We start from the raw sequence: 13,239 nt of genomic DNA, 5'->3' as shown, positions 1-13,239 counted from the left end.
CATTAAATTAGCCTACTTGCTACATATTAAATTTAAAATAAAATTTGAAAACCAAAAGGGTTTCTTCTCACCTAAATACTCCAGTCCCACAAATATTTCCAGGCAAGGGAAGTTTTTCTGTATTTCTCTCAAAGATGTCCTAGGTTCACATTCTGACTCAAACCTATTTTACAGACTATCAAAGAAATCATTCTTCTATACGTGATTTATCCAAAAATTCCTGGTTGCATTAATACCAGAGTGTTTTAATAAAGCTTAAGTGAAAACTGAACATTTTAAATTATTTAAATCTTCAGTTTAGCTAATTAGTCCTCATTAGAGGCTGTTCATTCTTCCATGCAAAAACATTTGGTGAAATGCTTCGAGTCACTTCAGACACTGCTTAATATTCAGTCCCCAGAGTATGTCCATGAAAAGTTCTCTCCTGCATTCTCAACACCTTTCCTTTGCAAACATAAGGAGAGAAGAGATGAAAATGGACAAGGCTAAAAATGAACACCCTCTACACCACCCTTCATAGCAAACTGGCTTTCTATGCATTAACATCCAACCCTATACCCATCATCACAGTCAGGAGGGGTATGCAAAGGTTATAACAATTAACATACTTCATTTCTCTAACTTTTGAGCCAAAAAAACTTGAGCCAAGTTATAAAAAAGTAAGCCTCTATTTGGATTACAGGGCCCAATTCCAAAACTAAAGAATTAGCCTTTCTGGAGAGTTGTGTATTATTTGTACCTTAATCAAATACAGATAAATCTTTGAAAGGCTCTCTTTTTATTGGGCTACTTTTGTGCCACAAACTCTATGGCACATAGAGGTATGTTAGTTCATACTCTAATTTTTATTCTCATCTGTGAAATCCTAACCCAAGGACAAATGTATGGCTTTCTTATCAACCACATTTTACTAAAACTGCTCAAGCCTTTATATTAATGTGATAAATTCTGTTTTAAGATCAAGCAGAAAATTCAGACCCTCATTTCTAATAAACAGGCACACATGAGGCCACTTTGTTAAGTTTTCTCCACCAGCTTCTCAGAAGGTTGCCATTTCAACCATGGAGTGCTATCATCCTCTTAGAACTAACTAAACACCTGCACAAAACACAGCTGCATCCAGAGTACCTACAGCCTAATGTTTAAAGAGACTACTTACTGATTCATAAATAATAGTTGCATTTTCAAGGTGATAATTTAGCCAGAAAGGCAGCATTTCATTTATACATTCAACAAATAAGTACAGAGTTACAAGGTTGCGCAAGGCCTGTGTGACAATGCATATAAACATACTCCTCTCCTTAGAGACATGTACGTTATGATACGATAGTCAAGATTTTTCCCACCACAAGACCTCCTCCATAGACAGAACAGAGGTTACTACACATTCTTCTAGGGGCTTTGCAATCTCTCTCATTCTACACAACTTAAAGAAGTAGAGCTGACAAGATGGATTCCCAGGCTTCTGTCCCTCCTCCCTTTCTTCTCTCTCTCCAGTGTTTGTCCACCTCTGTTTATTTCCTCCTCCTTCCCCTGCTTCCTCCTCCTGGCCCTGCCTGTGAAATACAGACCTTGATATCTTCTCTATCTCCCCCAAAATCACATCATTCTCACAGTTTTATCATCTCTTTTGGAAAAAATCCCCAAGTTTAAGAACTTCAAGTCTATGTGGTATCTCTTAAATTCCTGGGGCGCCTGGGTGGCTCAGTCGGTTAAGCATCCGACTTCGGCTCAGGTCATGATCTCACGGTCTGTGAGTTTAAGCCCCGCGTCAGGCTCTGTGCTGACAGCTCAGAGCCTGGAGCCTGCTTCCGATTCTGTGTCTCCCTCTCTCTCTGACCCTCCCCCGTTCATGCTTTGTCTCTCTCTGTCTCAAAAATAAATAAACATTAAAAAAAAAAATTTCCTTAAATTCAACCTGACCAAAATGGAATGCCTGATCTCCCCACTAAAGCCGATTCTTCTGCCCTACTTCTTGTTCAGTTAATGGTCCCAGCAGGCTCACCAGGACCCAGGCTGTCTTAAGGCCTTCTTCACCTCCTCTTTTTCCTCAGCATCCCTCAACCCACCCACCTGATCTACTGCCAGTCACATGGATTCAGATCCCTTCTTTCTATCACCATTGCTACCAATCCTCATCTAGGCACTTATTTCTTCCCCTTGAACATTCCAGAATTTTTCTAAGTGTGCTTCTACTTCCACCCTAACTCGTTTTAAGGATGCTATCCTATTAACTTTTTTTTTTATTCTTTTAATGTTTATTTATTTTTGACAGAGAAGAAACAGACAGAGTGCGAGCAGGAGAGGGACAGAGAGAGAGGGAGACACAGAATCTGAAGCAAGCTCCAGGCTCTGAGTTGTCAGCACAGAGCCCGATGCAGGGTTCAAACTCACGAATGGTGAGATCATGACCTGAGCCAAAGTCAGACACTTAACCGACTGAGCCCCCAGGCGCCCCAATCCTACTAACTTTTTGAGAGAAGACAGATGTACTCCAGAACCAGAGGGCTCAGTTTCAAATTCCAGCTCTGCTATATCTTAACTCTGTGACCTTGGGCAAGTTCCCTAACCTCTCTGTACACTACTCTCATCATCTCTGCACGCTAAGGATGATAATAGTACCAGCCTCACAGAATTGTTGTGAAAATAAAATGAATTAATAATTAAGCATTGTGGGGCACCTAGAACAGCAACTAGCATGCATTTAAACACTCAATAAATGTTTACCACTATTTGCAATTAGCCCAGATCCAGTTATACCATGGACTGCCCCAAAACCCAGAGAAGGGTCCAATGGTATACAAGGAAACTGCAGATCCCCACCCTGGCATTCAATCTGCACCCCATTGACCTTTTGACTTCATACTGCACACCCCCCTTGGACCTGCATACACACCAGGCTAATTGGGGGACTTCCTATTCCCTGAATCCATTCCGGAGCCTCCCTCCTCATCCTTGCTGTTCTTGCTTCTGGGATCTCTCCTCTCACATCTCTGCCAGATAAAACTCTGTCTGTTCTTCAAACCAATTGTAACTCCTCCACGAAGCCTTTTCTAAACACAGCAATCAAATGTGCTCTCACCTGCCTGGGAACTCTTCTTAGTACAGGGGCTATGTTAACCTAAAGTCAGTTCTCTTTCTATCCCTTTGACTGCACTGCTGTCATCCTCCCTACAGGCGTGCGGCTCCTCGAAGGTATTATGTGCATCCATCGCCGCTGTATCCTCTCCAGCATCTAGCATGTGTAATATGTTGGGATAACAAAAAAAGATGGAATGATGGCTAATCAGAACCACAGCCACTGCACTGGCACGGTAGCTGGGCACGTCCAAACTGAAAGAGGTATATGCTCTGCCCAGGCCGGAGTCCTCTTTATAGTTTGAAATGACATCAAAACTCACAATATAATTAGGATGGTCTCTCCAACAAGTCTTCCTTTACAAGACACCGGAAACACAGGTGAATAAATACAAGAGGAATGTGTGGACGCCTGGGTGGCTCAGTCGGTTAAGCGTCCGACTTTGGCTCAGGTCATAATCTCATGGTTTGTGAGTTCGAGCCCCACATTGGGCTCTGTGCTGACAGCTCAGGGCCTGGAGACTGCTTTGGATTCTGTGTCTCCCTCTCTCTCTGCTCCTCCCCTGCTCATGCTCGCTCGCTCTCTCTCTCTCTCTCAAAATAAACATCTATCAAAAAAATTGTTTTAAATACAAGAGGAATGTGATTTGTAGCCCTATCCTAAAATACCAACCTTAAAATGCACAAAAAAATGTTCTTCATATATCAATACTACAATCAAAAAACCACTGAGTGCTGCGTTCGGTGGCTACGTGTAATTTTCTGCTAGAACTATACCATTTAGCAATCTCTAAAGAAGCAATTCAGACCTCAATGACTGAAGCTTGTTCCATGACATCCGAACAACCTCTGGCCCGTCAGCCACTGCAGAGTGGAACATAATGGCACATACACAGTCCCTACTGTCAGACTCACAAGAGTCAGGTCCCCAAACCTGAAACTCACTAAAAGAAAGCAACAAAAATGCACACTCCCAACAATATAGTGAACACTCAATAAACACTGCTAGCAGTGACATCAGCCAGGTACACGGGGTAGGGTCGGGGGAGCAGGCCACACATTACTCCGTTCCGTCTAGGAGCATGGCTGCAATCTGACACCAGGGATTTAGACCTCCTCCCGGCAGCATTCGTATGCAGCAGCAAAGGGCTCTTTCATTCCCACTTTGACTTCAGCCATTCAAGAAGCATCCTGCCCCCAGTACCACTAAGAGAAATGTCCTGAAGACATCAGTTTCAAGAATCCCTGTGATGAAGTGACAATTAAAGATGGTTTGCCCTCAAATAAAAGATACACTCTTCGAAGTCGAGAATACTCTCACTCTTCAAATGCCTTGGTGGTACCCACAAGTTAGGCAGAACCGCCAAAATCCCTTTTAACAGGACAAGTCCTAGGAAGCTTATGAGGGTCACTATGGTTCATTTAACTATGTTCATTTAATTGCATGTTTGGTTTAACAACAAGAGAGTAAAGTTAAATGTTTAAGTTAGAATATATTGGACTACTCTGAAACACCAGTTCTTTTTAATGAGAGCGTAATCAAGTCAATTCAGCCTTCTTATTCCTTATTATCTGTTGCTTTTATTGAACAGAGATTTATCTCTCTTCAATTAAATTTTTATTACCCTTGAAGTATTAAGATATCTTTTTCCTGTAAACTATTGGTCTTTCACAAACAGCAGTTCCCTATTCTTAGTTTACACTCTCAAATCCTAATTCCCATAGAAGAAGCAAAGTAACCAAAGAAACTAAATCAGCACTCCTATACCACTTCCTCAAAGACAAAGAAAGTACTACTCTGAAGCTTCGGGCAACCAAATAAAATAACTCAGTAATTTCTTGTACAGGTAAAATCTTACTCATAGATATGACTTAGGTACAGCTACCTCCAGCTAAACAGGTCCCATTTTCCAAAAATGAGCCGCAGAAACAAAAACATCCTGAGAGACAACAGAAGCCTTGTGAACTGTAAAGCTGAAGCACCTGTGATACACACGCTTCCCTATACTCTGTGGGTGCTCCATAAATACTGGGTGGCTGATTCACAAGCCAATTAGAGAGTCTGGCAAGGACAGTGTCTCCCTGGTCCTACTCTGGGGAGTGTTAGGTATCTAGGGTTGCAGTTTGTGGTGGCAGTAGGAAGAGCTAATATAGACAGAGGTCTAAAAGGACTGGGGTGTCGACAGGTTCAAATGATGTTAACTTGCTCTGCACTTCTCCTCAGGCATCTGAGTCTTCCGGAAAATGGTATTCTTACTTGCACCATTGGGGGAAACTGAATAAACCTGCCATAGAGGCACATAGTGTTGTTCCCTCACCAAAGAGCCAACAAGCAAAACGGTTGAGGGGGGAAAATAAAAATGGAAACTTACTTTTCATAGACCAGCTCCTCATCGATGGAGAAATAGTGGGTATTTACTGTGCTTTTTGGTCTATTCCTTAAAGTAGCAAAATATAACCGATCTGAAAGACAAGTTTAAAAGATGGGAGAAAACATGAGAAGTAGGGAAGCTGAACGTGGGCAGGGGTGGTGGTAACACAGGAAAGATCAAACTAATAACTGCTACCCATTATTTAAAGATTCTATTAACACGTGGAATTCTTGCAGAAACCTGATCTCTCCCAGAAACCCAGAGACTCAAGAGCACAAGGGAGAGGCGAGGAGGGGACCTGACTGAGAGACTCAGCTGGAGCAGTTCCCATATCTCCCCTGTTCCAGGCGAACGCGCGCAGATAGAAGCTGGGGGTACCCATAGAACTGAAGATGCAAGTTTGGTTCAGAAATCTCCAGACCTCAGCCACTGCAGAAGGGGAAGAGAGAGGTGAGCCTGCAGCATCGAAGACTTCAAGAAGAGGAAAGGAGTAAGAGACAGGGAGGTGTGATGCGGGAGCCGGGGGGGGGGGGGGGGGGGGGGGGGGGGGGAGGAAGGGGGTGTCCCGAAAACCGAGCGGGATAAAGGAAACTAAAAAAAAAAATCACTCAGAGTGGGATCCCCACCAGCCCCTGCGTGCAAAAGTCCGGCGGAACCCCGCGCTGTCCCACTACTGGGCAGGGAGGCCATCCGAGGGAGCTGCAGAGGGAACCTGGGACGCAAGAAAGACAGAGAAGCCGGAAGCAGGGGGTCCTCTGGGAGAGGACAGTAGCGAGAGGAGACGAGAGCGCGCGGAGCCGCTGCAGGACACTGGGGGCCCCAAGAGAAGCCGGAGGCGGCGGTTGGGACATAGGGCTAGAAGTGAAGAGTTGGGAGTGAGGTAGGGTTGGAGGATGTGGGGCGGCTGCTCCTCACCTTTCATGAACTCGCAAGCCCCGATTAGTTCCCCTGACTCCGCTGCCATCTTAAGCAAGATACGCACGGGGGAGGGCTGGGTCGTGGACAGCTGAGGTCACCCGCCCCCGGGGGCTTCCCCACTGCCCAGGAGCCGGGAAGCTTGCAGTCCCGAACACCGCGCCCGCCGGAGAGAGGCAGCAGGCGCCGAAGGCGGAGGCGGCTGGGGGGTCAGCGCGCCGGGCGCCCCGGGGACATTCCGTGGGGAACCCGAGCCCGCTCCGCGCGGGGCGCACACGCCCCAGGCTGTGGCCGCTCCGATTCGGACCCGGCTGCTGCGGCTGCTCCGCCGCCGCCGCCGCGCCTGGAAAACGCAGACCAGCTCTCACGGCAGGGCAAAGTCTTCCCCCCGCTCCCAAAGTGATCATGGAGGAGGAGACGTCTGCCCCGATCGCGCCCGTGGCTACTCGTGCAGCAGCGGGCAGGACTCCGGTGCCCGCGGGCTGGCAGCAGCTGCTCCGGCTCCTCCTTCGCCACCTCCTTTCAGCAGCAACTCTTCCTCCTCCTCCTCCCCCTAGGTCCGCCCTCAGACCTTCCTCCCCGCCCTCCCCCGGCCCCCTCCACTTTCACGGCTCCGCGGCCATCCCTTAAAGGGACAGCCCCGCTCCTTTCTCGGCGCCGGCCCCGCGCCCCAGTTACCAGGCGGCCCGCCTGTCTCTAGGAGCCAGTTGCTAAGGCTTTGTTGCCGTCCACCAATTGCTGTACAGGAAACGGGGCCCTGGGCCCAGGGGAGCCGGGCGGGGCCTCCAGACTAGCAACTTATGAATGAAACGGTGGAGTAGCGAGTAGGTAGGGAAGGGCGCTTTTGCGGCTTCCCAGGCAAGGATGCGCCGGCCCCCCTTCCTTTTCTGCACTAAGTCTTCTCCCACTCCAGATTTTTCTTCTCTGTCTCTCTTGCGCGGCCCATCACCCACATTCTCTTAAACTCTTGCGCGCGCGCACACACACGCGCACACACACACTTAAAAGATCTCAGAGCTCCGCGCTCCGCCTCCTATATATGGCAAATCTTTGTAGCAACCCTAGCCCCCCAGCCCTGACGGATCTCCACCTTTATAAAAAATAAAATTAAAAAAGCGCTACCTCCTAGCTCAAAAGAACATGTACCGGTTTCCTCTACACATACTGGACTTTGAAATAACTTGTGCTTTGTTCTCACAGGGGAAAACGTTCCCATCCGGTCCCCCCACGTCCTCTCATTTGGACTGCCACTGTGGCCGCAAAATCATCACAAATGCCTCACCTTTATCTTGCTCTGGTCGAGGAGGGGGGCGGGGAAGCGAAGCCAGCCGGGGCGGGAGAGGGGTGGAGCGGGGAGGGAACTAGCGACACACGAGAGGGCCACTCGTCCACGGGGGAAATTAACACAAAAGAATCTCTTTACGTCTTAGCTGAAGTGCTGCAGGGAGTGGTTCGTCCCAAAAAGCCCTTGTCTTGTTTCTGTGAGGCTCCTCACACTGTTTGAACAACTTTAATACTGGGTACCCTACAGACGTGCCTAATTAAAGCCTTCGGTATGAAAATGGCGCTACAGATCCACCATCGTAAGAGCATGCGCTCTGTGTGGTTTCTCAGAAACTGAAAGGGATTTGCGCCCGCCTTTGGGAGAAAGGGGGCGCACAAGTGAAGAGCTGCCGGGCGGACTTTGAAGGAGCGCAGTGAGGCCAGCGAGTAAAACTCAACTCCCTGGTCTTAGACCGTTAATCAGCTTTGCCGATTCTCCAAAAAGCTAAATAGGAACAAAAAATAAATATGAAGTGCTTTTGGAAACCTGAGTGGTTTGATTTTTTTGTTGTTGCTCTCATAAGTTATGTGTGTGTGTGTGTGTGTGTGTGTGTGTGTATTTCTTAGCTATTAAGAAAAAAGAGAACACGTCAGTAATTCTAATCAAACACGTCCTTGTAAAAGAGTAAAAAAAAAAAAAAAAAAAAAAAAAAAACCCTAACATCCAAATCTTTAAGGGCAGAACCATATAAATTTAAAGCTGGAAGAATCATTAACCAGTACTTACTATACCCTATACCTATACAGCATCATCTGTACCCTAATCTTCACATGAGGAAAAAATACCTCAAAAGAGTTTTTTAAAACTGTAAAAGTCCTGAAAGGTGAACTGTAATGTTCTTCAGTGTTGAGATGCATTCCATGTTTTATAGTCCACTGGTCATGGCTGTGGAGTTAAAGGAGAAGACATCTCTCAAACATGTTGTCCGCAGTCATACAATTACTTCAATTTTGCCTGATATTCTCCCAGTCTTGGTGTCAACAATCATGTTGGCCAAATCAAATTATTTTACTGAAAATTTCTAACAGGTTTCATATGTGAAAGATAGAAAAGCAAAGCAAATGAATGTCTCAATAAACTTACCCCCTTTGTTTAGAAGTCTGAATTCAATGATGGCAATCTGTTTCCAAATTCGCCGATTTAGATTTGGGTAGAATCTAAATTCACTTGCAAATTTCCTAACAACTTTTCATCCCAGTGTTGTGTTAGAAAAATTACATGAGAAAAAGAAGCCCACGTTCTCATTCAACACATAAACTTTTAATTTCACAAATAGTCTAAATGAACTCTAAACCTGTATTTTCAGAGACAGTAGCTTCAACTGAACAAAATAAATATACAAAATATACAAAAAACATTTCTTTCATATAATTCATTTGTTTAGAAATTTTGGTTATAAAGAAATTTTGGTTATAAAGAAATTTGGTTATAAAGGAATTATGACCTGAATGAAAAGAAATCCTGCAAATTAAGAACTCAAAAAGAAAAAGTTTATTTTTCCTTATCATATTTACAGTATGTATATTATACTGAAATTTTTGAAGTTAAGACTCTAAGTAATTTTTTAATGTTGCATGAAAGAAAAATAAGTGATTATCAGTATAATCAAATTTTTCTAAACCAAAATCTACACAATCTAAATGATATAGAAAATTCTACAAGGAAAATTGTAAACAAGCTAGTGCACACACAGCACACATCCATGTCAAGATTCTAATGAGATCATAAAACACTTTATTCTCTCAATTATCATGAGGTCAGTGTTCCTATTGGCTGTAGTTTCATAATAAAGGCATGATTTCAGTCTGTGGAGGAAGATAATGGAAGAAACTTCTTTCCAATCATCCAGCTTAACAGAAGTGGTAGGAAATGACTTTTATTTTAAACAACCATAAAGAAAGTTATTTCACATATAAAGAAAATGCTAAGAGAATTAAGATGTCACTCAATGAAGAAAAGAAAGTAATGTTAAACATAGACATTTAACAGTTAAGTATAGAAATGTCTCAACAACAGTGACTCTTTGAACATCCCTTGAATCCTGCCTTTCACACCCTGAAAAACAGTCTGCAGACTATGCTTGTGCACATTGCAGCTAGAAAACTCACTGCTGGAGGCAGCTCCAAAATACGATATGGCACCAAAATATGTCTGGTTCCAATTCTGCCCCTTGAGGCCATCCTGAACACCCTTAGTCATTCTTGAACATGACACCTCTTCAAAAATGCAAAGGCAGCTCCCTCAGACCACTTCTTCCCCTTAGTCTTACCCGGATTAAAATCCTCAACCTTTCTTTCAACCTCTTCTTAAATTACATGGCTTCAAGTCTAGTCATGGTCTTCTCCAATCTGTCTATACCCCTCATAAATTTAATGTCCCAGTGGTGACCTAGTGTGACTAGTTCTGAGATTGGAAAAAAGCACTGAGAAAAGATTCAGATGAGAGAAAAGCAATGAAAAATGTAAAAGAACCAAGTTTTATCATTTAGCTGCAATAAAAGGGAAAAATACTTTCTCTTGCTGGAGAAGGGTAAGGAAAAAGTTGGTTAGGCTAATCAAAGACTTGACAACGGTGATATTCACTTATTCTATTCAAAGTATCACTTCTTATTAGAATATATTATTAGAAGATGTTCTTTTAGTTGCTTGTTCAGTCATGATGATGTTATATGAGCAAGTAAAAAATACATAGAATACATATTTTGAATTCTTTCTAAAAATTAATTTTCTGTTTAGTTGTGAAACAAGGAGCAGTAGAAACCTGCCCTTCTGAGTAATTTGAAATTCAAAGTAAGTTGAATTATTGGGGCACCTGGCTGGCTCAGTCGGAAGAGCATGCGACTCTTGATCTCAGGGTTGTGAGTTCGAGCCCCACGTTGCGTGTAGAGATTACTTAAAAAAAAAAATCTTTAAAAAAAAGTAATTTGGGGCCTGTGGGTGGCTCAGTTGGTTAAGCATCCAACTCTTTTTTTTTTTTTTAATTTTTTTTTTTTCAACGTTTATTTATTTTTGGTACAGAGAGAGACAGAGCATGAACGGGGCAGGGGCAGAGAGAGAGGGAGACACAGAATCGGAAACAGGCTCCAGGCTCTGAGCCATCAGCCCAGAGCCTGACGCGGGGCTCGAACTCACGGACCGCGAGATCGTGACCTGGCTGAAGTCGGAAGCTTAACCGACTGCGCCACCCAGGCGCCCCAGCATCCAACTCTTGATATCAGGTCAGGTCATGATCTCACAGTGGTGAGATGGAGCCCCTCGTGGGGTTCTACACTGAGTGCGTGGAGCCTACATGGGACTCTCTCCCTTTCTCTCTCTCCCTCCCCCACTTACGCTCTCTTGTTCTCAAAATAAATAAATAAACTTAAAAAAAAACTATTAAAATGTGAATTGTTTAAATATTTTGATAATTAATTCCTTGCCTGGTACCAAAAATATTTTAAAGCAATTTTTTATTATACATATAAATTATTACAGTGTAATCAGAATACCAAAAATATGTAGGTAATGTAACTCATGAGATAGCTGCCTACAGATGCTAAGATCTTGGCCTAACCCAGCACTGCACTAATCACCAATGCCTGTTTAAGAACTCCAAACCAGAATCAAAGATGGTAAAAACCAGGAAGGACCTGGGAGATCAGCTACTTCCAGTTTTCAAACAGGCTCCATAAGGCTTCAGGTAGCAGAAACCTGACCTGGGGATGGGGGCGGAGAGTGATGGATGAGCACACAGGGCTACTACAAAGTATTTCACTCCTAAAAATGATGTGGTAAATAGAGGAAAGAAAAGAGAAGAAGAAACTGAGGTCCATGGTGGGTAATTAATTTTCTGAAGTCACATAGCTGATTAGTGGTAGAAATAAGACCAGTTACCAACAATCTTTTCTCAATTTTCTCCTAACTTAGCTCATCTTACATTGTTTAGCTCATGGGTTCTTAAACCTTTGAGATAATAAAATATCAAGCAACAATAATGTATATGTATAATATCTTTTCTTCAAATTTTTAGATAAAATATTGAAATAATGTAAACTCAGAATGAAAAAATAAGAGATGTTGCATTATCTGCCATTGCTATTGTTGTCACGTGGCTTCTTTAAAAATCTGAATTATTATTTCCACTATTTATTAATAGTATAACCAGTATTCCACAGAATACTGTCACTAACAGTCTGGTCACTAACTGAGAAAGTGAGTGAACATTAAATACAACAATGAGGGGCGCCTGGGTGGCGCAGTCGGTTAAGCGTCCGACTTCAGCCAGGTCACGATCTCGCGGTCCGTGAGTTCGAGCCCCGCGTCGGGCTCTGGGCTGATGGCTCAGAGCCTGGAGCCTGTTTCCGATTCTGTGTCTCCCTCTCTCTCTGCCCCTCCCCCGTTCATGCTCTGTCTCTCGCTGTCCCAAAAATAAATAAACGTTGAAAAAAAAAAATTAAAAAATAAAATTAAAAAATAAAATAAATAAATAAATACAACAATGCAATTTAATAATCATCTTATCTTTGACTAACGCAGCCAGGAAAGAATGACGTAGTTTTAGAAAGTGAAAGAAAGTTCTATGGCCAGGTCAGTATACTTAACAGTGCTGTTTATTAGCCAATTTGCTACATTTTTCAAATAGACTGACAACTCAATACAGTTTAAAACTTACAGAATTTATCCATCTACATTTATATGTCATATCTACTCTTTTTTTGAAGAAGAAGAAATAAAGAAGTAAACTTTTTTTCTCCAAAAATATATAAAATAATATTCCTTGTGCCACTCCTCACCCCCATCACTACTGCCTCAACTATCACTACCCTCATCATTATCACCTTAGTGGCACATTTCGATCTCAAGTTTTCAGTGTTCACTCTTACATGTCCATTTAATACATGTCCCTACTACACTCTGTACATGCTTATATCAGGTAAATAAAAATAGCTAATGCTTAAGTTTTATTGAAAACCATGCACAGCAATTCATACCTCAGCTCTTACATCATCAGTTGCCTATGAGGTAGGTACTACTAAAACTTTGGTTGGCGAGCGTAATTTGTTCCAGAAACAAATTTGTAATGCTTGTAACGTTTGCAATCCAAAGCACTTGTGTACCAAAGTGAATTTCAAGACCCATTGGCTCAGTTGTAATCGTGTGACGTTCAGCATCACATAGTACTCGTATTGTAAGACATCACTCGTGTATCAAGTTAAAATTTATTAGAAACGTTTGCTGGTCTTTCAGAACACTTGCAGAACAAGTTACTCACAATCCAAGGTTTTACTGAATTATTATTCCCATTTTATAGATGAGGAAACTACTACAAAACATATACTCAACAAATACTTGGAAAATGAACAAAGAAGTGAGTCATTAAAATGTTGGGAAATGTCAGGTTATGATGTCGCAGTTCGTGAATTCAAGCCCCACGTCGGACTCTGTGCTGATGACTCAGAGCCTTGAGCCTGCTTTGGATTCTGTGTCTCCCTTTCTCTGCCCTCTCTCTGCCCTTCCCATGACCCTTTCTCTCCCTCAAAATAAAATAAACGTTAAAATTTTTTTTAAATGT

General features: G+C 43.0%; 1 protein-coding gene across 6 annotated transcripts in view; it reads right to left on the bottom strand.

Annotated features, from left to right (window-relative positions):
- CDC14A (cell division cycle 14A) overlaps positions 1–6,935 on the bottom strand; it is a 188,888-nt gene extending 181,953 nt beyond the window's left edge. For 4 of the 6 annotated variants that reach the window (XM_043575675.1, XM_043575676.1, XM_043575673.1 and 1 more), the window contains exons 1-2: positions 6,366–6,933; positions 5,451–5,541 (exon numbers count right to left, since the gene is read on the bottom strand). In XM_043575675.1, the coding sequence (XP_043431610.1) occupies positions 5,451–5,541; positions 6,366–6,414 (140 nt within the window). In that variant the 5' untranslated portion in view covers positions 6,415–6,933. Of the gene's footprint in view, positions 1–5,450; positions 5,542–6,365 lie in introns of all 6 variants that reach the window. The other 2 variants (XM_043575677.1, XM_043575678.1) reach the window with 2 other exon arrangements.
- Positions 6,936–13,239: the final 6,304 nt, after the last annotated feature.

Source organism: Prionailurus bengalensis, chromosome C1 (assembly GCF_016509475.1).
Source record: "Prionailurus bengalensis isolate Pbe53 chromosome C1, Fcat_Pben_1.1_paternal_pri, whole genome shotgun sequence".
In the NCBI taxonomy this organism is placed as follows: Eukaryota; Metazoa; Chordata; class Mammalia; order Carnivora; family Felidae; genus Prionailurus; species Prionailurus bengalensis.
This window is presented reverse-complemented; position numbering and strand designations above follow the sequence as displayed.